This window comes from Molossus molossus, unplaced genomic scaffold (assembly GCF_014108415.1).
Source record: "Molossus molossus isolate mMolMol1 unplaced genomic scaffold, mMolMol1.p scaffold_m16_p_12, whole genome shotgun sequence".
In the NCBI taxonomy this organism is placed as follows: Eukaryota; Metazoa; Chordata; class Mammalia; order Chiroptera; family Molossidae; genus Molossus; species Molossus molossus.
In genome coordinates this window covers 75182653-75205785 of record NW_023425347.1, presented here as the reverse complement: position 1 = coordinate 75205785, position 23133 = coordinate 75182653, and the positions used below count along the sequence as shown (strand labels likewise).

Here is a 23133-nt window from a genome sequence, read left to right as displayed (position 1 = left end):
TAGTTCACACTTGGCACCTTCATCCATCCTGGTGCCCACCCCAGAAACATGAGTCCTTCTCCCAGTTAGTCACCAAGTCCTACCTACCTACTTCCTAAAAAGTTCTCCAGGCCTCCACTTCCCTTTAGTGCTCCCATCATCATCTCTCTACAATCTTAATTATTGCAGAGCCTTCTACTTGCTTTTCCTTATCTGTTGCTCCTCTTCTAATCCACACTCCACACTGGCCCTGAGCGGCAGTCCTGAAACACAAAGCGGACCTGTCATTCTCTCTCTTAGAACTCTTCAGTGGTTCCCCATTGCCTTTCGGACAATGTTCACAATGCCTGAGGGTGCTGCCCGAGCCCCTGGATCTGGCCCTCTCTGGTTTCTCCAGCGCCTCTTTATTTCGGGCCATCACCACCCGGAACTGGTGGCCGCCCTGGGCTTGCACTGCTTCCTCTGCTTGGCACCCTGTCCTCATCACCTCCTCCAACAAGTCTTCACTGACCTCCCACTTGTCTCTGCTAAAGCTGCCCTGGGGCTCCCCCCACCCCTGGGCACACTGTCATCACCTTGTCCATCATGTCATTGCTGGGTGATGCTTGTTAATTTCTTGGGGGCCTTGATTATTTATTTCTAGCTTTACAATAAACCTGGCTGTACGTAGATAGCAATTAATGTTTCTTAAGTGAATGTGACTCAGAGAGGTTAGGCAATAACCTCTTTCCTGCTGTGTGGACAACTCCCTATATCCCCAAGTTTCTAGCCTCCAGGCATCTGTTTCTCCAGGGAACATCTCAGAGGATCTGGAACTGAGCTCATGGCTGCCCTTCTCCCTTCTACCCCACTGCTGGAGAGTCATTAGACGGACATCCCCAACCTCATGGTACAGACAGGGAAACTAAGGCCCTGAGAGGCAGTATGGCTTGGTGGTCAAGGTGGGATTTGGTTAAGGTTCCAACCTTATGATTTTGGACAACCTAGTATAATTTTTTTCCTATCTTTTTTTCCTTCTGAATAACAGCTTCATTGAGATGTAATTCACATACCATATACCCCTTTCCAAGTGTACAATTCAATGGTTTTAGTATATTCATGGAGTTGTGTATCAATCAGAGTACACCTTCCTGAGCCTCCACTTCCTCGTGGGTCAGCCGTGGGTGGTAGGGCACTGCTCTCACGGGGTTGTGACGAGTGATGAAGAAAATGCATGCCGAGGGCCTGGCACAGCGCCTGGCCAGCAGGAGCCCTGGTTACAGGGTCACAGTGAATCCGGGGTAAAGCCAATGTTGGCATGAGACCCGCCTCCCCAGAAGGGCTTTCCTCGCTCCCCTGCTCTGTGGCTCCTTCTGGGCAGTGATTTGAGCTATGCTGGGAAGGTTGGGGGAAGAGGGGCAGAGAAGGCAATGAGTACGGTTGTTTAAGAAGCCTGATGTAGCTAATAATTGGTCAACCACAACCACTCCCATTAGCTAAGTCAGTGATTTTCAAAGTGTGGTCTCCAGAGGAGTATCATCAGCTGGGAACTTTGTAGAAATGCAGAGCCTCAGGCCCCACTTCCCATTTCCTGAAGCAGACTCTAGGAGTGGGGCCCACCAATCAGTATTTGCACAAGCCCTTCAGGTGATTCTGACGCCTGCTATAGTTTGAGAACCGCAGTTCTAAGCAAACTATTCGCCTATTCCTTGCTGACCTCTTGAGTGAGTGGGATAGTCACAGAGGGGTGGGGGTGGGGGTGGGGTATGGAGGAAAGGTTGTGAGGAGTCTCACAATAGGCCCCAGCCAGGGAGAGCCAGCCTGGCAGCACCCACCTGTCTCAGCTCTGCGTCCTGGGCTGGGCAAGGGCTCCAAATTGTCGGACATGATGGACAAAGATGCTCCAGAAAGTGGCTACCAGTCTGGCCTCTCTGCTGGGGTGATTATAGAGGCCCAAACAGCCAGCTCCTGTGTATCATCTACAATTGTATAGATGGAGAAACTGAGGCCCCAGATGGGGCCAGAGCCAATCTTTACAGTCCTTATTGGTTGCATGAATGAAGTCACACTGGTCCTGGCAGACATAACCGCACCCAGCTCAGGGCTCCTTCCCTCACCTCCTCCTCCCCTAAGCTCCAGACACCTCTTCTGCTGTCCAGTGAGTGGGGGGGTCTGTGTGAGGACCCCTCAGGAGGGCCAAGGCAGCTGGAGGTCAACCTGAGCTGGGCTTCTAGCCCCAGCTCAGTCACTGATTCACTGTGTGATCTTGAGCAAGTGTGTCCCTCCCTGGGCCCCATTTCCTCAACTGGAAGATAGGAACAATTATTCAGGTGCCCGGAATACAAGATGTTCTCTATCAGGCTAAGTAACGGTATGTTTGTTTGGCTGTACTGAGCATCTAGGGTGAGGAAACTCCTGGCCAGGGCATAAAGGCAGAGGGAGGTCCAGGGGCTTTTAAAACAGCATCTATCAAATGGAGCTGGTTAAGGTCAGGGGCCTGCCTTCTCTTCCCTTCTCATGAAGATGCTAAAAGCTTTGGGAGCCTTTTCAATGGGTACAGACTGGGGACTTTGGTGACATGATGTCCTGATGTTTGTTTAACATGCAGTTCTGCTATTCATTTACTCTGGCTTTCAACAGTGCTATGAAAAAAATAAACAAAGCAGGGTAAAGGGAGAGAGAGTGCAGATGGGCTGTTCTTTTGGAGAGGAGGTGGCTGGGGACTCCAAGGAGGTGATGTTTCAACAGGGAGGTGGATGAGTAAGGGAGCAATAAATAGGCAGAGAAAACAGCAAAGTAAGTGCAAAGCCTGGAGGTGGAAAAAGGTTTGGCGTGTCCCAGGAAGGGCAAGGATGGCAGGATGCTGGAATCCAGTGATGGAGGGTTGAGAGGGGAGATCAAGTTCAAGAGGTGGGGGTGGGGCCGGATCTCAGAGGGCCTTGCTGGACATGCTGCGGGGTTGGACTTCGGTCTCTCAGTGTGATGGGGGGTCAGTGGCGCTTTTTGAGGAGAATGCTGCTTTCTGGTTTTGCACTCCCGGAACATCACTCTGGCTGCTTTGAAGAGAGTGGGTGACAGTAGGGCCAGCCTGGAGGCAGGAAGACCAGTCAGGAGCCAGAAGGTGGTGGCTGGGTCAGGATGGTGAGCCATGGTCTGTCCGGGGATGGATTCTGAAGGTAGAGCTAATAGAAATTTCTGAAGAATGGGATGTGGAGGGTGGTAGAAAGGAGAGTCAAGTCGAGGCCTGAGCCCCTGGGTGGGGCCATTACTGAGATGGGGAGACTGGAGAGGAGCAAGATCTGAGGGCAAACTGGGAGTGTGTCTTTGGACACATTAGGTGTCAGAGGCCACTAGACATTTATGGAGAGCATTGAGTAGGCAGCTGGACATCTGGGCTGGGCTCTGGGGAGAGACTGTCACCCCTCACACCCGCTAAAGACTAAGGCTATTGTGTAAGGGGGTGGGGGCAGGATTGACAGTGGACTCCCCCTCCCCCATTTGTGTGTGTATGTATATATATACACACACATATATACACACACACACACACACACATATATTTTAATCCTCATCCGAGGACATTTTTGCATTTATTTTATAGAGTGGGAGGGAGAGAGGAAGGAAGAGAGAGAGAAACATCAATGTGAGAGAGATACATCGAGTGTTTGCCACCTACACGACCCCAACTGGGGCCAGGGACAAACTGCAGACTGTTCCCTTAGCAGGAACTGAACCCAGGACTCTCTGGTCCGCAGGCTGACGATCTAACCGCTGAGCCAAACCAGCCAGGGCTCCGGTTTGTATTTTTAAAGAATGTGCTTTAAAATTTATATTAGTTTGTGATTAGTCATGTTTATTCTTTTTTATTTTTTTTAGAGTATGTGAGGAGCCCCATCAGCAAATCCCTGCTAAACTCTTATTATTTATAAAACTTGGGCCCTCAGTTTACCGTGGGAAGTCCATCTCACCAGATAAATTTCTTCTCAGGGTTCACATCAAACAAGTTTCTCCTCTGGGTCCACAATATTGATGTTTAATGGCTAGAATACTGTGTCAATGTTTTAATTGACATTAATCTCCTTGATAAAGTTGTTTACATTGTAAGTAAGGATAGGGGTTCAGAATGAGTCACCCCAAGATTCACTACTTGGCATGCAGATTATTTCAAACGGAAAACAATCAAAGCCCAGAAAAATCAGAAAGAACATTTGACCTTCCACCTTATTGCCTAAAAGGAATTTAGAGCCCAGCCAGTGGGGCTCAGTGGTTGAGCGTCCACCCGTGTACCAAGAGGTCGTCGGTTCGATTCCTGGTCACGGCACATGCTCAGGTTGTGGGCCCAATCCCCAGTGTGGGGCATGCGGGAGGCGGCCAATTGATGTTCTCTCTCATCGATGTTTCTATCTCTCTCTCCCTTCCTCTCTCTCTCAAATTAATAAAGAAAAAAAAACACACATTTCTTCTGTAAAAAAAAAAAAAGAATTTAGTCAAAGAACTTGCTCCAGGAAGGGAACTATCATCATAGATAAGTGACTGTATTTTAACATGGAAAACATTAGGTGTAATTGACAAGGAGGGACCAGCAGGACCCATTTGATTAAAGCCCTTTTTGTGACTTATTGTTTCAAGATGGCTCAATATACTAAGCAATAGCTCTTTTCATCTACCTGTGACTTGCTTTACTTCTCCCTCCTTAGCTCTGAATGACATTTACGTCTCATTTCGCTTTATGTTTTTGGGATTTTCATGCTCATGTGAATTCCCCATGTGCACACGTTGGTGGTGAACCGGCGCCAGGTGTTAGACCGGGGGAGTCAGGCCGGACCACGTTCAGCAACCTTGGGACTTGAGTTCTGGCTAAGAAAGAGGTCAGAGAGAGACTACTATAAAAAAGTCAAACTATAAGAAAAAATGTATTTAGGAAGTCACAGAGGGTGAAAGTGAGCTGTAGAAAAAATGGGCTCAGGAAACAAGGTACAGAGGCAAAAGAATATTCATGTTTATTCTAAAAAATATTAGGAAATGCAGAGAAGCAAAAAGCAAAGCAAAACCACGTCACTCTTAACTTTGCCCCCAGAGATAAGTCCCACTGACTCTTGGTCTACTGTATGTAAAAGACATCTACATTTTAAAAACTGGGATCACACTGCCCTTAAGGTTTTATAATTTACCTTTTTCACTTAACCTATTGTGACCTGGACACTTATAGATGTGTAACTATTGGTGTTGAAAGAAAAATGTTGAGAAAAAAAATTGTTTGAAATACCCAGTAGGCAACCCCTGGTGTGGCTGAGCAATGGACTGAAGGCTGACTGTCCAGCGTTGGGGTAAAGGTCCATTGAGATTTGGCTGCAGCCCTTCCCAGAGGAGGGGGCTGGATGAGATGACCTCAGGGAGGGTCCTCTGCCCTTAAGCCCTGTGTCAGCGACAGTTCCTACCCCAGTGGATGTGGCTGCTGTTTTCTGTGGTTAATTATTGAACAGGAGGAGCGGGTGCTCTCCCCTGTGCCCTATGTCTTCGCTGACTTAGCTCTTGTCTGGAACTGGCCAAGGAGGCCTCCTCCTCCCTCATTCATCCAAAACCCTTTACTGCCACCTGCCACCTACCTCCTCTACCCAGGGGCATGTGCTGGGACGCAGCCCTATACCTGCCCTCCAACAGGCAGGGAGCCCTGTCCAAGGAGGTGTAAGTGGGTCAGGGTGGAGCCATACCCTTTCCATGTTTCTGTCCTGCCAGACCCCGCTTTACAGATGAGGAGACTGTCTCAGGGAAGGGAGGTGACTTTCCCAGGGCCACACATGGCAAGACTGGAATTCAAACCCAGGTCTTTCTGACTCCCAGCCCATGACTGACACTATGAAACATGAACATAAATAAAGCCATGTAGAAAGTGACTTGGGCCACATACAGGGACACCAGCTCTGAGAGGGGAAAGTAGGAGGAGGGGGCATCCCTGAGGGCCCCTCAGAACAGGGAGCATGTGTGGAGGAAGGGGGGGTGGCTCAGCAGGCTGCCATGCTCCTGTGTGGGGGAAGGGCGGCAGACTCAGCAGGCTGCCACAGTGAGGTGTTTTAGGCAGAATGCAGCATCAGCAGCCCCAGGTAGGGAGATGGGACATTTGGGGAAGACTGTGTGGGTCAGTCCACAAGGGATGTGTTTCCAGAGAAGTCCATTCCCTCAGGCGTCTCTTCCAGGGCACGTGCATGTTCAGCAGGGTGCCCCTCCCCCCATCCCGAAGAGGAGGGCCTCTGGGAGTCCAGCCGCGCTCCCTTTTGCTGCATCTGCAGCTGTGCCTCTCATCCTGTCTCCCTCACACTCACATCCTCCCGAGGCCACCAGCTTCTGTCCTTGTGCCCTTTCCCTTCTGCCCATCCACTGGGAAGTTAGGATCCTGGCTCCCATCTCATCCTGGACGTATTCAGTAACTTTAGGCAATGCCTTTTGCTCTCTGGGCCTCAGTTTCCTTACGTGTGCAATTGGGGTTGAGGAAAGTGGTGGAAGAGTCGGATTCTCAAGTTCCTTCCTTGTCCAAGCATCTGGTTCTGGGCCACTCCATCCCTTCCCTCTGCCTTCAGGGGAGTTGTAGGCCTCCATGTCAGGGCTCCTCGCTGCCTGACTCCCCTCTTCACACCCTCTCCCCCTCTGCACTCTGCATCCTTCTTTCCCTACCTGATCTCCCTAGTCCCCATTCCTTCCATAGCTGTCTCATTATCTAATTTCTTAAGTGCCCACAAAGGTAAGGGCAATTGACCCCATTCTGCAGATAAAGCCAAGCCACCGCAGGGATCATAGGGAATGGGGGCTCCCTCCCCTCCCTCAGCTGCTGACCTGTTGTATTTCTCTCAAGACAACCTTGAATCTGAGCCTAGGGGCTGAGGCCACACTTGTGAATGGCTGAGCCTGGTGTTGTTCCTGACTGTGGGACCTTGGGCCAGTCTGTTCCCACTGCCAGCCCAGATCAACCTACCCCTCAGAGCTGAGTGACCACTTCTCTAACTACAACCTGCATCAAGGGCAGTTGAGAGCATTGTGAAGTGCCTCTGAGCTCAGCAGCCCAGAGCTTGGGGGCTTCTCCCTTTGGTGTTCAGCACAGAGCCACACTTCCAGGGAACTCTGATTCTGATTCTTTTATCTGCTTTCCACATAACTCTTCTCAATTAATGCTTTCCTCCTCCTCTGACTCTACAGCCCCCTACTGAGGCTCCTTGGCTGTCCTGTCCATCCAGCAGTCTAACCCTTCCTTTCATGCTGCAATTGCAGATTTTTGCTGGTGTTCACCTGCCTGGTGTTGTCCGTGCTGTCCACTATCCAGGAGCACCAGGAACTTGCCAATGAGTGTCTCCTCATCTTGGTGAGTGCTGGAGTCCCCGTCTGAGGGAGGCTGTGTGAGGTAGGAGAGAGGCTCAGGGTGAAGGTTGGAGAGAAGCTTCTTATACCATGGCTCAGAGAGTGGCCTGCTGTGCTGTGTTCCCTGAGCTGGTGGCTGCCCATCTTTGGGTTTCTCCTGCTTTATAGCAGGTGTTGAGGGACCTCCTGCCTCTATGCCAGGGCTTATGATGGGTCGAGAGAGGAGGTGAGTAGGTCACCACTCCTTCTCAGGACCCAAACTGCTAACTCCACCCCTAGCGAGCCTCCCCACTCCCCGCGCCAACAGAAGCATCTTGGAGGGGGTCAGTTAACACACAGCCACCCTTTATGTTACTTAGTCTGCTTCACAGAGTCTGGGATGACTGGGAGGGGGAGAAGGGGTGAGGAGAAAAACCCAGACAGCTCATGGGGATGTAAAGAGAGGACAGACTTGGACTTTCAGTCTCTTTGGAAGGGGCCACCTGCCTTTTAGAATCCTCCTCAGGGTCATCTAGGTGTAGGAACCTGCAGAAGAGGTGATCTGAGGAAATCCTAGTACCCCTAACCCAGGGACTCCAGGCTGTTTCCGGGCTGGAGACTGGGGAGAACTCAGGCCCCTGGCCCCGCAGGAATTTGTGATGATCGTGGTGTTTGGCCTGGAGTACATCATCCGTGTCTGGTCCGCTGGATGCTGCTGCCGCTACCGAGGATGGCAGGGCCGCTTCCGCTTTGCCAGAAAACCCTTCTGTGTCATCGGTAACAAGGCCCGCCTCCCACCCCCGCGCCTTACCCTTGACCCCAAGCCCCAGGGTTGACACCCTGACCCCATATCTGACCCGGACCCTGGCTTCTGGCACAGACACAACGGACCCTCCCAATCCCCAACCCGGCCCCACGATCCCAGGAGTCCCCGACCTCGGGTTCACTGGCGCTGGCCGTGACCTCGCCATCCCCACCCTTGCAGACTTCATCGTGTTCGTGGCCTCGGTGGCCGTCATCGCCGCGGGCACGCAGGGCAACATCTTTGCCACGTCCGCGTTGCGCAGCATGCGCTTCCTGCAGATCCTACGCATGGTGCGCATGGACCGCCGCGGCGGCACCTGGAAGCTGCTGGGCTCCGTGGTCTACGCGCACAGCAAGGTGAGGCCGGGGGGCGTGTCGGGGGCGGGGCCAGGCGAGCAGGGGGCGGGGCCGGAGTGCAGCCCGGGGCGGGAGGCGCGACCGGTCGAGGCCTGGAGGTCAGGACCCACGGTCCAAGCTGGGTCCAGGTGGGGTCCAGGAGTCTGGACCAGGCCAGGAGGCGGGGCCTGAGGGGTAGGGCTTGAGGGTCTCACTTACAAACTTCTGGGTTGGAGGGTCTACGTGCACAGAGAAGTGGGGAGCTGGGACGGGGTCTGAGGGTGGGATGGGGATGAATCTAGATGTGGGACCAGATCGAAGCCTGAAAGTGGGTTTTGGGGGGCGGGGCAAGATGGGTCTGGGGGTAGAGGTCTGCGCGGTGGAACCTGGAGGGTCAAGGGCGGGATCAGGGCGTGTCTTGCGGTTTTAAGAGGGCCTGGCCCTTTCGGGAGGGAGGGGCAAGGTCTCCCTGAAGGGAGCAGACGAGAAAGGCGGGTAGGACCGGAGCCCGGGAACTACAAAGCGGGGTACTTCTTTGTTGTTGTTAATCCCCACCCGAGGATCTTTTCCATTGATTTTTAGAGAGAGCGTAAGGGGGAGGGAAGAGGAGAGAGAGAAACCTGGATGTGAGAGAGACACATCTATTGATTGCCTCCCCCATGCGCCGGACCTGGGCTGGGGATGAACCTGCAAGCCAGGCACGTGGCCTTGACCAGGAATCAACAGGCGACCCCTCACTGCACAGACAAAGCTCTAACCACTGACACCTCCACTCTCCCGCCAAGGGTGGGGTGCTTTTTATCCCCTTCCCCAACACCTTTCATTGGCCATTGGGAACCTCCCACCTCTCCCTGGTGGGCATAGCATTACCCACTTCCTCCTGCCTTTCCCCCTCCGCCCTGCCTGTGGTCTCACTGGTTGCTGTACCCACAGGAGCTGATCACCGCCTGGTACATTGGGTTCCTGGTGCTCATCTTCGCCTCCTTCCTGGTCTATCTGGCCGAGAAGGATGCCAACTCTGACTTCTCCTCCTACGCTGACTCGCTTTGGTGGGGAACGGTAGGTGGGGGTCTGTATAAGGCTGCCCTTCTCCTTAGGACCATCCCTAACCCTTGTGACCTCTGATTCAAGGTTGAGCAGGCCCTTCCCTGCTGTCTCTGCTACGGCTGGAACCCCCTATGACCAGCCTGTATGCTAGCTCCCCAATTTGCCCCAGTGGACCTGCTTGTGCCCGCATCTAGTCCCAGATTCAAACTCCTGTGACTTGTATCCCTGCATGGGGCCTGGGGCAGGGTGTGGAATTTGTCTGTGCCCCTAACCAGTCCCCATGACAAGTCCTTGTGACCAAACCTTTGTGGGCCACTGTGGGGGCCCCTTCCCTCATGATCAGGTTTCCATCTGTCTATGCTCCCAACAAGTTCTTGTGGGTAGCCACCTTGGGTAATCTGTTTGTGTTCCCAGATCACACTGACAACCATCGGCTATGGTGACAAGACGCCTCACACGTGGCTGGGCAGGGTCCTGGCTGCTGGCTTCGCCTTACTCGGCATCTCCTTCTTTGCCTTGCCTGCCGTGAGTCCCTCTCTGCCTAGGATCACCCAGCCTAGGAAGAGGGGCCTGGGGGCAGAGCTTGCTAAGTCCCTATCCCACATGAGTGGTGGGGAACATCTAACATGGGCAGAGATTGCCTCTTGTGGTCCCCACTACCACATTCCCCCAACCATGCCTGTCCCCCTAGGGCATCCTTGGCTCTGGCTTTGCCCTGAAGGTGCAGGAGCAGCACCGGCAGAAGCACTTTGAGAAGCGGAGGATGCCAGCGGCCAACCTCATCCAGGTACAGGATGCCTAGGGAGCCCCTGAACTGAATCGATGTGTCCACAATGTATGCTGACTCTGTGTCCCAGCTTCACAACTGTGACTCCACTTGGAAGCTCAGAGAGGAGATGTGACTTTTCTGGGTCACATGCCAAGTCAGGAACAGAGCGGGGATGCTGACTCAGATTGTCAAAAATGTCCCTCTGTACCGAATGCCCAGTTTAGGATTAGCCAGAGCTGTCCCACTGGCCGACTCTGGTCCCAACTCTACATGGCCTGAAGTGGAATACAGCCTGGTCGAGAGGCCCTAGGTGCTTGGCAGAGACACCCGTCAGCTGCACAGCCATCAGTAATCCTGTTCCACTCCTGACATCTTAATTCATTAATTCATTCTACAAGCATTCACACAAATAAATGTTGTAACTACAAACTGAGATCAATGTCTTGAAAGAAAGAAATGGTTCTCTGAAGAGCTTTTAACAGGGAACCTTGAAGGGGGATTCAGGGAGGACTACCCTGGGAAAATGACACTTGGACTGAGAGCTGGATGATGGGTAGGTATTAATTAGGTGATGAGGTGAAGGAGGAGCATTCAGGGTAAGGGGACAGCATGTGCAAAGGTCCTGGTGTGTCTGATGAACTGGAAGGAGGCTAGCAGGGCCGGAGCAGAAAGCTGAAGGAAGAGTGGATAGTGGGTATGTGGACCAGGCCCAGGCCTGGAGCCACAGGGAGGAGTTTAACTTTTCCCTAAGAGCATTGTGGAACTACCAACAGGTCTGAAGGAGAGGAGTGGGTGACACAATCAGATTTGTGTTGAAAAGTACTGAATGGGTGGAGGGTGACTCAGTATGTGTGGAAGACCAGATGAGAGACTCTGGCAACAGTCCGGGCAAGGCAGGATGTGGGGGGTGTGGACTAGGGTCGCAACAGGTGAGATGGAAAGAAATGGTCAGATTGTGCATATTTAGGAGGTGAAATTGGTGACATCAGGAGTTAGGATGAGGGAGATGGTGGGGTGAGTTCCACGTGGGATTACTGCCGGGCTTGCCCATCTGGATGGTTGATGGCCCGGCTCACTAGAGTGGGACCAGACTTGGGGCATGAAGAATGTGAATTTGGCTAGAGCATGTGGAGTCTGAGGGTCTTCTCGGCTCCTGGGTGGCGATGTTGAGCAGGCAGCCATACGTGCTGGTGTGATGCTGAGAGAGAAACGGGCTGGGCAGAGATGTAGACCCATTGCGTGTAGACGGTAACAGAGCCCCGGGCATGGATGAGCTCCCTAGTGGGCAGAGGAAGGAGGGAGCAGAGATGGTCCAGAACTAGGCTTTTCAGAGCCTCCACATTGTGTGGCTGGGCAGGCAAAGTTGAACCAGCCAAGAAGACAGAAGTAGCAGCCAGAGGGTGGGGTAAAAACCAGCAGTGTGTAGCCTCAGTTTCTCCCACTATGCTGAGGCATTCTGACGGGTCACAAAGGCTCTGATTTGTATGACTCTGTGACTCAGCCCTGGCTTCTCCCTGGTCAGGTGTGTGGGCAAGAGACACCCCTGCAAGAAACAGTTCAGGGAATGTTGGCACAGCCCACGTCGGCAGCTCTCCAGCATGCCACCCTCTGACCCCAACCCAAGTCTGATTCAACCCCTTGTTATCTCTCCTCCCCAGGGTGGAATTCCCCTCCCCATCCCTGCTATCGCCGGCCACCAGCCCAGCCTTTTCTTCTCAGTGTCCCCTGGGGCACAATGGCTACTGTCCCCTGGGAGCTGGCCTTTGGAGGGGCATTGTAGGGGCAAGCGGCTGGCACTGTCCATGCCGAGAGACAGCTGGTATTGTGGTGCCCATAATTAATGAGACAGTCTGGCAGCTGCTCCCCAGCCTAAGCCAGGGGCCTAGGCAAGCAGGAAGTAAAAATATTCCTGTCCTGGGAGGGTGCCCGACTGGTGAGTTCATCACTGGGCAGTACCTTAAGGACAGGAGGCACCCAAAAAAGGGGGGCATCCAGGGCCAGTTCTACTTTGTGCTGCCTAACAGCTTCCATGCCTCCCTACCCTCGTTGATGGCCCAGCTCACAGTCCCTCCCCAGTTCTTCCCCTTACCTGGAGGGAAGGAATCAGACCTTCCTCTTGTCTGACCCTCATCCCTCCTGCTGCAAGGAAACCCTGCAACTCCGTGAGTGCTGAGGGAATTGATGCTCTGTCTTCCCCTCCTCAGCCCACGGGCAGAGACAGGCTGCTGGGGAAGATGGGGTGGGGTTATTATTAGTAATGATTCACTCAGCATTCATTCCTTGAACATTTGCAGAATATCTGCCATGTGCCAGAGGATACAATGGTGACCAAAACACAGCTGACAGTCTAGGAGGAGAGAAAGACAATCAAATACACAATGATTGGATGTCTATCAGCTATAGTAAGGGCGATAACAGGAGGGTTTAACAGGGGAACTTGGCATTCAGTGCCAATTAGGTGCCAGGTACTGCACTTGCCATTTCACATACATTTGCCCCATTTAATCCTCACAACACCTGGTTACGTGAGTAGTATTACATCCATTTTACAGATGAGGTAACTGAGGCTCTGCTGCTCTACTTAATTTGCTCACACTCATAAGGGGCACAGTTTGTCAACCCACATCCGCCTGATGACAAAACCCCAGCTCTTCTGGCCGCCCTCGAAGGCCCCTGGGTCTGAGGCTGGTCTGCTCTGCACCGTGGACAAGTCATTTCTCTCCAGAACTCCATGTCTTCGGCTGGCCCTACTGGCGGCTGTGGAATTGGAACTGGCTTCTGGTTCTGAGTACCCTTCAGCTGGTCCAAGGCTTGGGTTCTCTAGGGGCAGAGGGCTGGTGGGGGTCCGAGAGGCCTCAGTGATGTCTCGTCTCCCGTTTCCCTTCCCCCATACCACCAGGCTGCATGGCGCCTATACTCCACTGACAGGAACCGGGCCTACCTGACGGCCACCTGGTACTACTACGACAGTATCCTCCCCTCCTTCAGGTAGGCCCTGATGCAGGGGGAGGCTGGGTAGGGGCTGGCGGGAATTCCCCTTGAGGACAAGCGGCTGGAACCCAGCCTGGAGGGTGGGAAAGGAGTGATGGCTCCCAGGGGTGCTCCTGGGGCTGGCTCTGCAGACCCCCCTAACTCAGAGCCTGGAGTGCTTCTCCCCCACTCTCTGTGCCCGGGGAGGCTGTGGACACTGAACACAGGGCATGAGGTGGAGCCCTGCCCCTCCGCTGAGCCCGGAGTCCTGGAGCGCCGGCCGTGCACATGCTAACCTCGAGTTGATGCCACTCCGGGCGGTGGCACAGCCAGCTCATCTCCCCTCAGTCTGAGTGGGGACAGTGTTAGCCCTTCCAGCCTGGCACAGTGCAGCTGGACAGAGAAAGTGTGGGATGCGCAAGAATGGGTGTGCCAGAGTTGGGTGCAAGGGCCCACATAGCACCCCTGTGAGTGAGTATGTACCTCCTTTTACTGTGCCAGGCAGCAGCCTTAGGGCCCAGAAATGAGTGCACCCCACAGGCCAGGTCAGGGTAAGGTTGCTCAGGGGTGGCTCCATGCAGGGGATTACTAATAGCATCATCAAGGTTCGTGTGGCCAGGTGCCTGGCCAGACCCCTGGGCGGAAACGAAGACCACAGAGCACTGCTCGGTCCCGCGGGCCTGCAGGCATCAAGCAGCATCAAGGGGGCCAGGCTGCTGTGCTCAGCGCTTCTGCCTTTTTTGCCTCATTAGTTCTTCAAGAGCAGCTGTTGCATGATCCCACTCATCCTACACCTGGCTGCCTCCCTCCGTTCCCTCCAGCCCCGGGGAACTCCCAGGAGAGGAGCAGGAGAGAAGGGGCTGGGAAGGGGGCTCCCAGATCACACTGGTTTCCCCATCCTGCGACCTGGCAGAGGCAAGCTCCCACCTCAGAGACAAGGAAGGTAGTTAGATTAGAAGCTGCCCTTTCCAGGAGGAGCCCTAAGGTCTCAGGGCCAGGCCTTGGGGAGTGGTGCAGGGGCTGATTTGTTAGAAAGATGATGTGTGTGTGAGGGGGAGGGATGCTTTTGGGGTGGGTTGGTCTTGGATCCTCTCATAAGAGGGACAGAGCTCAGTTTGGAGATTCTGGGTCCACTGGGTCTTCTGCTCCTTGGACCTCAGTTTCTTCATCTATACAATGGGAAGGCAGAAAGGGGCTATATCTTCCTTGGGTTATGGAAATGCCTGGGGAATTAGGAAGAAGCTGAGCCCCAAATCTGGTGTTCAAGAACCCAGAGCTGCAGGGAAGGAAGCTGGCCAGCCACCGTATCGAGTCTTCCTCTTCAGCCCCAGTTTCCCCCCTGAAATCCAGAGTCAGATGTGGAGGGTGAGGATTTCAGGGCTGCCACTGGATATGGTAGGCACAGCTCCATGCCCAGGCAAGCAGCTTGATGAGCAGAGTAAGTGGCATTTCAGCTCCCACTTGCCCCCTTGGGAGGGTGGTCTGGAGAGTGCCCAGCCTGCACAACCATACTTGGCATCCCTAAGGATTCCCCAGGAACTGAGTGTAGAAAGGGAGGAAGGAAGGCTAGTCTCTCCCACCCTGCGCCCTACCTACTCTGGCCTGGACTGTTTGATGAGCACCTCTAGAGAGGCAGGGCCTGGCAGGATGTGAGCTCAGGAGCTCAGTGCCCACCGGACAAGGGGGTGGTGCCAGGGCCCTGCCTGCTGCTGACGGCACCCTCTCCTGCAGAGAGCTGGCCCTCTTGTTTGAGCACGTACAACGGGCCCGCAATGGGGGCCTACGGCCCCTGGAGGTGCGGCGGGCGCCAGTACCCGACGGAGCGCCCTCCCGTTACCCGCCCGTTGCCACCTGCCACCGGCCGGGCAGCGCCTCCTTCTGCCCTGGGGAAAGGTAGGGGCCCTCTGGGGCCACCGCCTCCTCTTGCTTCTCCTCCTCTTTCATTCTTTGTCTCATCCTTTCTCAGACTTGCGTCCAGTCACTACATGGGTGTCTGGGCCTGTTCTGGGGACTCCCGGGCCTTGTCATGAGGCCTGGGCACTTGTCGTCGGACAGCCTGGCAGGTGCAGACTGAGAGCCCCTCTGGAGGGGCCAGGCTGGACTCACCTCTTTTGTCACCTGGGAGACTGGGGAATCTGTCCACACCATCCTTTCCCATCACCTCCTCCATTCATTCCATTGTCCTCTTTCTTTCTCTGCACGCCCCCCTCACTCTTCCGTCCCTGCACCCCCATCCCTCCCGAAGCTGGAGAGAGGAGGAGGTTGCTGGCCACAGGTGCTTACGGCTCAGGTAATCGTGGGCACCATTCTGGGGTGTGAGGGCAGGGGCCCCTCCCCCAGCATGTTCCTCTAGAAAGGGCTTGACACTGAACTCTCCTCTCGGGAGGAAGATGCCAGCTGGAAAGAGAGCTCTGTGACTAAGAACCGCTGTAGGACCTACGTAAACTCAACCAATGACTAATGCTCTTGTCTCGTGTAACCCTTGGCACAGCTTTGCTAATCCCAGAGGATCCTCCTGGGATTCTCCCACAATGCCTTTCTTCCTTACTGAGGGACATTTTGCTGCTCCAAACAGTCTTCTTTCCCTTGACCCGACTCTCCTGGAGCTTTTGTATCTTGAAAAAAGAACAAAGAAATGATAGTGTCTACCCTCCCACATATAAATAAATGTTCATAACAATGGAATCTCAAGCCTAGTTGAGTAAGGGAAGTCCCTAACTCAGAATGGGGAAGTAGTGCCCCTGTGGAGGTATAGCTTTGAGGTCAAGGATTCAATCCCCCCTCATGTCTCACTGGTCCCCTACCCATCTCTTCGTTTCGTCTCATCTTCACTCATCATCCCTGCATCAGCCAGCCGGGCGTCTGGGCCTTGAGCCTCAGGTGTGATGCTGAGCCTGCAGCCCAGAACTAGGCCGGGGAAGGGGTGAGCCACTCTGTGGTCAGGAGGTCCGGTGAGAGCTTGCCTGTGCCACCTGATGCTGTGCATCCTTGAGAAAGTCATCAAGTCACTCTGAGCCTCTGGGTCCTGGGCAGAAAATCAGTGATGTTTAAGCTGATAAGCTCGTTTCTGGACAGAAAAGCCTGGAGAACCGGGAGGAGGTGGTTTTGGTGTGGGGGATTCTGGGAGCAACATTTCTTTCCTTTTCTCAGTGAGGACACGTCCGGCGGGGGGGTGGGGGGCTTAATGGGAAGAGGGTGGAGAGGCAGAGCCAGCCCTCCGGGTCCGGGGCTGGAGGAGGGGGTGGAACATGGCTGTCCAGGCCAGGCTGGCAGTTCCCTGGAAGAGTGTCCCCTGTGCAGCCCCACTCGGATTCTCTGTCATGGCCTGAAGGCCGTCATTGTTATCCCCATCCCCAACCAGGCCCGGCCTCCAGGCAGAAACTCAAAAGTTTTGGCATTGGTGCCACCCTGCCCAGCTGAGCCAGGGTGCTCTGTAGCTTCCAGTTCGCTCTGGTCTCACCCGACCTGACTAGGAAGGCCCGGGAATGGGGATTTGCCCGGAGACCAGCACCTGCACCACCCCTCACAGCTGCCGGGGGTCTCCAGGCCCCCCAAGGCCTGTGAACAGATTATTGCTGAGAGCTTGGCCATCACTAACTCCCAGCCTATGTTCGTCTGTCCTGGAGTGTCTATGTGGCTGGGACTCGTGGTGATGGTGGTGTTACGTCCCTTCTATCAAGGGCCCCAGGGGGCTGAGCTGTGACTTCTAGGAGGTCAGGCACCAGACTCAGGTCAAATGATTATATCCTTAATCTTGGCTATCTGGGACCCATGGCATGGGTGTCCCAGGTGGGACCCCACATGCATACACATACAGACACCTGATTGGTCACTCCATCAGTGGTGCTTGTTTAGACCCAGGCCGAGCACATTCCCAGGACTACACGGAGCAGGACTTCCTGGGACATGGCATTGTCGGCGCCTCCTCTCTTTGGGGTTTTGTGATGAGGTGCCAGTGTTTCTCAAAGCTTGGTCCACTGACCTCTTGAATCAGCATCCTGTGGGGTATTTGCTGAACATGTAGATTGCTGGACCTCTCCCAGGCCCCCAGGAGACTCTCTGGAGAACAGACACAGAATTCTGCATATTTAACCTGCTTCCCTGGAGATCCTCATGCAAAGCTTGAGAAAGTCTGCATTCTGGGAATGTGGGCCGGAGGATGATTTGGGTCGGGGGGCCTTCTCTCCCACCAGCAACAGGAGGCCGGACCCATCCTGGCAGCTCCCCATGCTCAGTCCACCTGTCTCCTTCCCACTAACCTCTGTTTGTGTCTTGTTCTCAACTTTCCAGCCAGATGTTTAGTAATAAACGGAGTTTCTTTCGGATCCACGCCAGCTGGAGACCGAGGTACCCCTTACCTGCTCCTCCTGCCCCCCCTCCTCCTTGCCCCACCCAGTTTGGGGGCTGGAGAGGGGGACAGGATGGGCCAAGGACAAGGTGCATGTGCCTGCCGCCTGCCATCTGCCTTGGGGCCCTGATGAGCCCCTCGCCTTCCTGGGAATGCCTCTGCCAAGTCTGGGGGCATGGGCCTGATGCCCATTCTGCCAGGAGGGACACTTACAGGAGGCTTGGGATGAGTTCTGGCTCTGCCGCTGACCCCTTGTGTGACCTTGGCCAAATTGCTTCCCTCCTCTGGACCTCAGTTTCCCATCGGTGGAATGGGCAGATTGAACTAGAGGCTCTCTGAGGGTCCCGCCCACTCTGACCTTTGCTAGGCCTTGGGTTTAGCTTCTCCATTGCCCACCTGGGGACCCAGCAGATGCCTGAAGGAGTGGGATTGACATTTCCTTCGCTAACCCCAGAGCCAGCTCTTTTAGCCACATCACCATGCCAGGTCCCACACTAGGGACACAGTGATGAATAAAACGAGCCTGGAGAGTTGCAGAGTAATTGCTCTTTGGTGTGGTAAGTGTAGCAAAAGGAGGAAGCAGAGGGCCTGTGGAGCCTGAGTCAGGCACTTCACCCCAAGGAGGCCCCAAAACGAGTGGGTATGAGGGAGGGCATTATAGGTCAAGAAAGTGACAAGGTGAGGAGGTGAGGGAGAGCACAGCCATGGCCAAGGGCCAGCAGCCCAGCATGGCCAGATCTGAGTGGGAGGTCAGGAGCTGAGACCGGGGGCAGAGCTGGGTCATGAAGAACCCAAAAGCCCAGTGTGGGCCTCATCCTGTTGGCACTGCCTGGAAACTTGGGTTCATGGAGTCCTAGGTTTCCCAAAAGTTCCTCTGGAGCCTTGGGGACTGGGGGCCGGAGATGACAGAGCGCCTGGCTTTTCTCCCCGGAGGCAGTGTTTCTTAGAAATGTGGGTTCTGGGTCTGAAGCTGGCTGCCACTCAGTACAGTAGCTCAGGGACCTTGGACATAAGCCCTGTGCTCCTTGGTTTCTCAGATGTGAATGTTAGATGGTAGATGATAATAGGATCTGCTTCTGCACAAACTGTCTGACTCATAGGCAGGTCTATATGATGCTGGTATGTTGAGCAGTTAAGATCTTACTTGGAAGAGCCTGGAAACCATGGCTTTAGGAAGTGGGTACACACTGAAGGGTTCAGCCAAGGAGTCACCAGCTCTGTCCCTTTGCAAGATGACTTTGGCTGTGTGGGCATGAGAGTCACGAAGGGCAAGGCCAGGGCAGAGGGGCCAGTGATGAGGCTGTTTCCACAGTCCTGAAAAGAGAGGCTGTAGGCAGCCCCAGAAAGGTAGGCTGCCTCTCTTCCCATGACCTTGGCCTTTGGCAGGCAGATGGGGAGTCCTTAAAGAAACCCCCCGTGGAAGTGAGTACAGGGATGGGGTCCAGCAGGACAGCCCTACTCAAGCCCACCCCATCCGTTTCCCAGGCACCAACAGGTCACTTAGATCAGAGTTTCTTGACCTCGGCACCATTGACATTTTGGGTCTGATCTTTCTTTGTTATCAGGGGCTGCCACATGCATTGTTGGATGTTTAGCAGCATCCCTGGCCTCTACCCATTAGGTGCCAGGAGCACACCCTAGTGTGACAACCGAACGTCTCCAGACATTGCGAAATGTCCCCTAGTGAGCAACATCACCCCCCGTTGAGAGCCATCGCCCTAGACCCTATCCTGATCGCTTGTCCCAGAGAAAGAACACAGTCTACACAGGCAGAAAAAACCGGGTTCCAGTCCTTGCTCTATCCATAGGTGCTCTGTGAGCTTGGGCAAGTCATTTCACCTCCCTCTACATCTATAAAACAGGGATGGAAAATACGGAACCCACCACACGAAGTGGCTGAGCACTGGAGGGCTGAGGCAGTGAGACAGGACCTTGCGTGTTCGAAGGAGCCTGGGAAAGGAAGGCGCTCTTTCGATGTCCACCGTGTGCCAGGTTTCTTTCCATTTTCTTTGAGCTTTTAGGCTCCAGAGAGGCTCATGTGAGCCATTTTCTGGGCCCTGTCCAAGGAGCTGGAATCCAGGGACACCCCTGGGAAAACAGAGCCTTCTTACATTGAAGAGGAGCGCAGGGCCTCTGGCTGGCTGGAAAGTTACAGAACCCACAGCCCATCAACCAACACAGAATCAGAGCTGGAAAGGGACCTTTCAAGGCCTCTAGTACAAGCCCCCAGACCTTTTCTTCCACAAATCCTGCTGAGTGCAAGCTGCCTTGCTTGCACACTTCTCATGACAGGGAGGTCATCCCCTTATGCCAGAATACCATTGGAGTGATGTGCTGGGTGCAGAGACCTGGAGTTCCAGGCCCTCGGCTGAATGTCGGGGTCTTCTCCAGCTCCCCCTCTTCCTCTCCCCCTTGGAGGAGTGGAGGACAGGAGAGGTTGCACGGGCCGGGCGGGTGTGGGGTTGCTTGCCAGCATGAGGAGAGCTCGAAGGAATGGCTCTGCAGAGGAAAGTTTGGGAGAGCCAACCTCAAACTTTGGTTGGAAACTTTGCGATGTGTTGAAGGGATACTGGGCCAGAAAACAGCATGCTAGATTTCAGGGGCCACCCCTGCCTTCCCTTCTGATTTCAGGTCCCCAATCCTTGATCTATAACCTCTCCCCTCTGGGCAGAGGCCCCTACTTTAAGGATGCCCTGCATCCTGGCTGCCTTCCCGAAGGTGCCTCTGGTTTCAAGATCTCCGTCACCTCAGTGCCTCGACTCTGTGCTCTGGACCCCATGCCCTGGGCATGGTGGACCCCGGCTCCCACCCAACTCTGAAACCAGAATCTATCCTCTGCTATACCCTTGATCTGAAAGTAGGTGACACAGTCTGGTCCCCCAATTCCTGCCCCACCTCAGGCCTCCTCTGAGACTGGCTGGTGCTCTACTGAGCCAGGGCCCTAGACATTTGGGGTAGAAGGGCCCTGGAACCTATCTGCCCGGGGCCCTCCAAGTGGCAAGCCACGACAGGGAGGCAGCTGTGATACCCACAGGGCATGGGATGGGGGACGTTTGCATAGGTCCTACTCCAACAGCGATAACATGGTCCTTGAACCTCTTGGACACAGAGTTACTCTACCAGGTATTGGTTATCCAGGGCCTGTTCTGGGGAACCTGAGCTCCCCCCAGCCTGTCTTCCTCCATGGTTTGGGGATGTGGGGGGCTCTGGGGTGTGGGAAGGGGAGTTTGAGCAGGCAGACATGCACTTGCCTGCTCACCTGAGCACAGTGTAGGTGCTGTTCTCTGGGGGCTTAGTGAACAGGTATGGGGGGATGGGGTTGTTGGGGGGGGCGTCCATAGTCACACGGGCAGGTTATCAGTCCAGGTGGGCAGAGTTCAAGCAGGGGAGACCCCAGAAGAACAGGTTATAGACCTTCACTGGGAGGGCAGGCACCAGACACGTCCTGGGCACACGTGTGGGCCCAGCAACTAAACCAAAGCCCCAGCCCCTCAGCAGGCCAGTGCGCACTGACACTGAGCCTGCGTGACGTCCTCTGGAACCGTGCAGGGCACTACCGTCCTGAAGCCCTGACCAGTGCGGGTTAGATCGCTCCAGGGGTGGAAAAAGAAGAAAACAGAAATGGACACGTGTACACACAACCCTCAACATATGTACACACACGGGTTCATGTGTACCCACTGTCACATGGGTGCATGCACACGTACACACACACACACACCCTGCACACACCCTCAAACCCACATAGCCTGCCCTGTGTACAGTGGAGAGCAGGAGGCTTACCTCACTGGGCATGCCCAGGAGAGCTTCTCCACCCCTTAGCAGCCTGTCTGCCCCGCTGGTCACCACCTCCACCCACCCGCCCATCTGGGCCAGGCCAGCTCCCCTGTCCTCCTGTGTGTCTTTGACTTCCTTCTTGGGTTTCTATCGCTCCTTCCACTCTGACATCTGTCTCCTGTGCACCCCTTATCTGTCTGGGCAACGAGGGGTGGGAGGTGGGAGTGGGGCGGGGAGAGGATCTGCTCAGACTGAACCTGGATTAGGAGTCAGGGCCCCCCTCACCACACCCTTGTCCCATCCCAGGAAGTCTCCACTTGGTGGAGAACTAAGACCCAATAACCACCCCCAAGTTCTAAGTCAGCTGTGTCTGCACTCGTGCCTACCTTACCTCCGGCTAACTTGGCTCTCTCCCCCGTCTGACCTGACCTGCCAGCAGCCGCATGGGCATCAAAGACCGCATCCGCATCGGCAGCTCCCAGCGGCGGACAGGCCCCTCCAAGCAGCACCTGGCACCGCCACCAATGGCCACCTCCCCGAGCAGTGAGCAGGTGGGTGAGCCCACCAGCCCCACCAAGGTCCAGAAGAGCTGGAGCTTCAATGACCGCACTCGCTTCCGGGCCTCTCTGAGACTCAAACCCCGAGCTTCTGCTGAGGGTGAGCCCTGGGGGTCTGGGGCCCAGGACCTGCTGAGGGTGGCAGGGTGGGGACAGAGTCTGAGCTGGGGGTGGAAAGACTTGGTTTTAATCCTGGCTCTGCAACTGATTGACCATCTTTGGGCACTGGTCTTCTGGTCTGTAAAATGGGCATCATGATACCTGTTCTGCCGGGCTCCCCCCTGAGAATCCGAGGAGAATGCGGAGGGTGGCATTTGGTAGTGGTTAAGGACACAGGCTTTGAAGCCAGGCTGCTGAGTTTGAATCCTGCCTTTGCCATTGGTCTTGAGTAATCTACTCTTTCTAGGACTCATTCTCCTCATCTGTAAAATGGGGATGAAAATAGTACCTACTTCATAAGATTGTTATGAGGATTAAAGGAGATTATCCATGGAAGGTGAACAGAAGAGTTTTTGGAATATAGTAAGCGCTCACCTAAAGCTAGCTGCATCACACATGTGCTGTGGACGGAGCAGGAGTCCATCCTTGGTGGATTCTCTTGTTCACTTCTGCCAACCACCCTGGGAAGTAGGTTCTGTTTTTATCCCCACTTCACAGACGTGGAAACTGAGACCTCTCAGCTGGTCAGTGGCAGAGCTGCTGTCCTCAACCGAGTCTGTCCAGCTCCACAGCCCATGCTCCACACCCTGCCCCTCTTCTCCCAGCCCAGCCTGGCGGGGCTTGCTCTTTAACCAGTTAGAGGTCACTTTTTTTTAGTTCTAGCTTCGCTCCTAACTTGTACTGTGACTTAGACAAGAAACTGCTCCTTTCTCTGCCCCAGTGTTCTCTTCTGGAAAACGGGAGGTTCCCTGGAAGAGTTCTCCAGCGTTGACATGCTTCAGACCCCTGGGTGGAAAAAGGAGGGTGTGGGTGGACAAGGATGGAGGATGGGGACAGGAAGCCCCTTTGGCCTTGGAGGGAGGGGCCTCAGCTATGCTGCCCCTGTCTGTGCTGTGTCAGCCCCTAATGTGCTGCTGGCTGACAACTGGGAGGGTCCTTTCCTAGAAAGTTACAGAACCACACAGCCCAGTCTTTGGGAGGTGCTGACCCATGACAGCTGGTGCCCGGGGCCTCCTCTTCCATGTCCAAGAACATACCTGGCCTCCCACCACCGTGTGCCCCTGTGAGGCCAGGATAGCATC

General features: G+C 54.6%; 1 protein-coding gene across 2 annotated transcripts in view; it reads left to right on the top strand.

The window, feature by feature from the left end:
* The window catches only part of KCNQ4 (potassium voltage-gated channel subfamily Q member 4), a 56207-nt gene that overhangs the window by 25050 nt on the left and 8024 nt on the right, over positions 1 to 23133 (top strand). The window contains exons 2-10 of one of the 2 annotated variants that reach the window (XM_036256466.1): positions 7219 to 7309; positions 7935 to 8061; positions 8270 to 8445; positions 9358 to 9483; positions 9886 to 9996; positions 10163 to 10258; positions 13140 to 13228; positions 14942 to 15103; positions 21772 to 21992. In XM_036256466.1, the coding sequence (XP_036112359.1) occupies positions 7219 to 7309; positions 7935 to 8061; positions 8270 to 8445; positions 9358 to 9483; positions 9886 to 9996; positions 10163 to 10258; positions 13140 to 13228; positions 14942 to 15103; positions 21772 to 21992 (1199 nt within the window). The remainder of the gene's footprint in view (positions 1 to 7218; positions 7310 to 7934; positions 8062 to 8269; positions 8446 to 9357; positions 9484 to 9885; positions 9997 to 10162; positions 10259 to 13139; positions 13229 to 14941; positions 15104 to 21771; positions 21993 to 23133) is intronic. The other variant, XM_036256467.1, reaches the window with a different exon arrangement.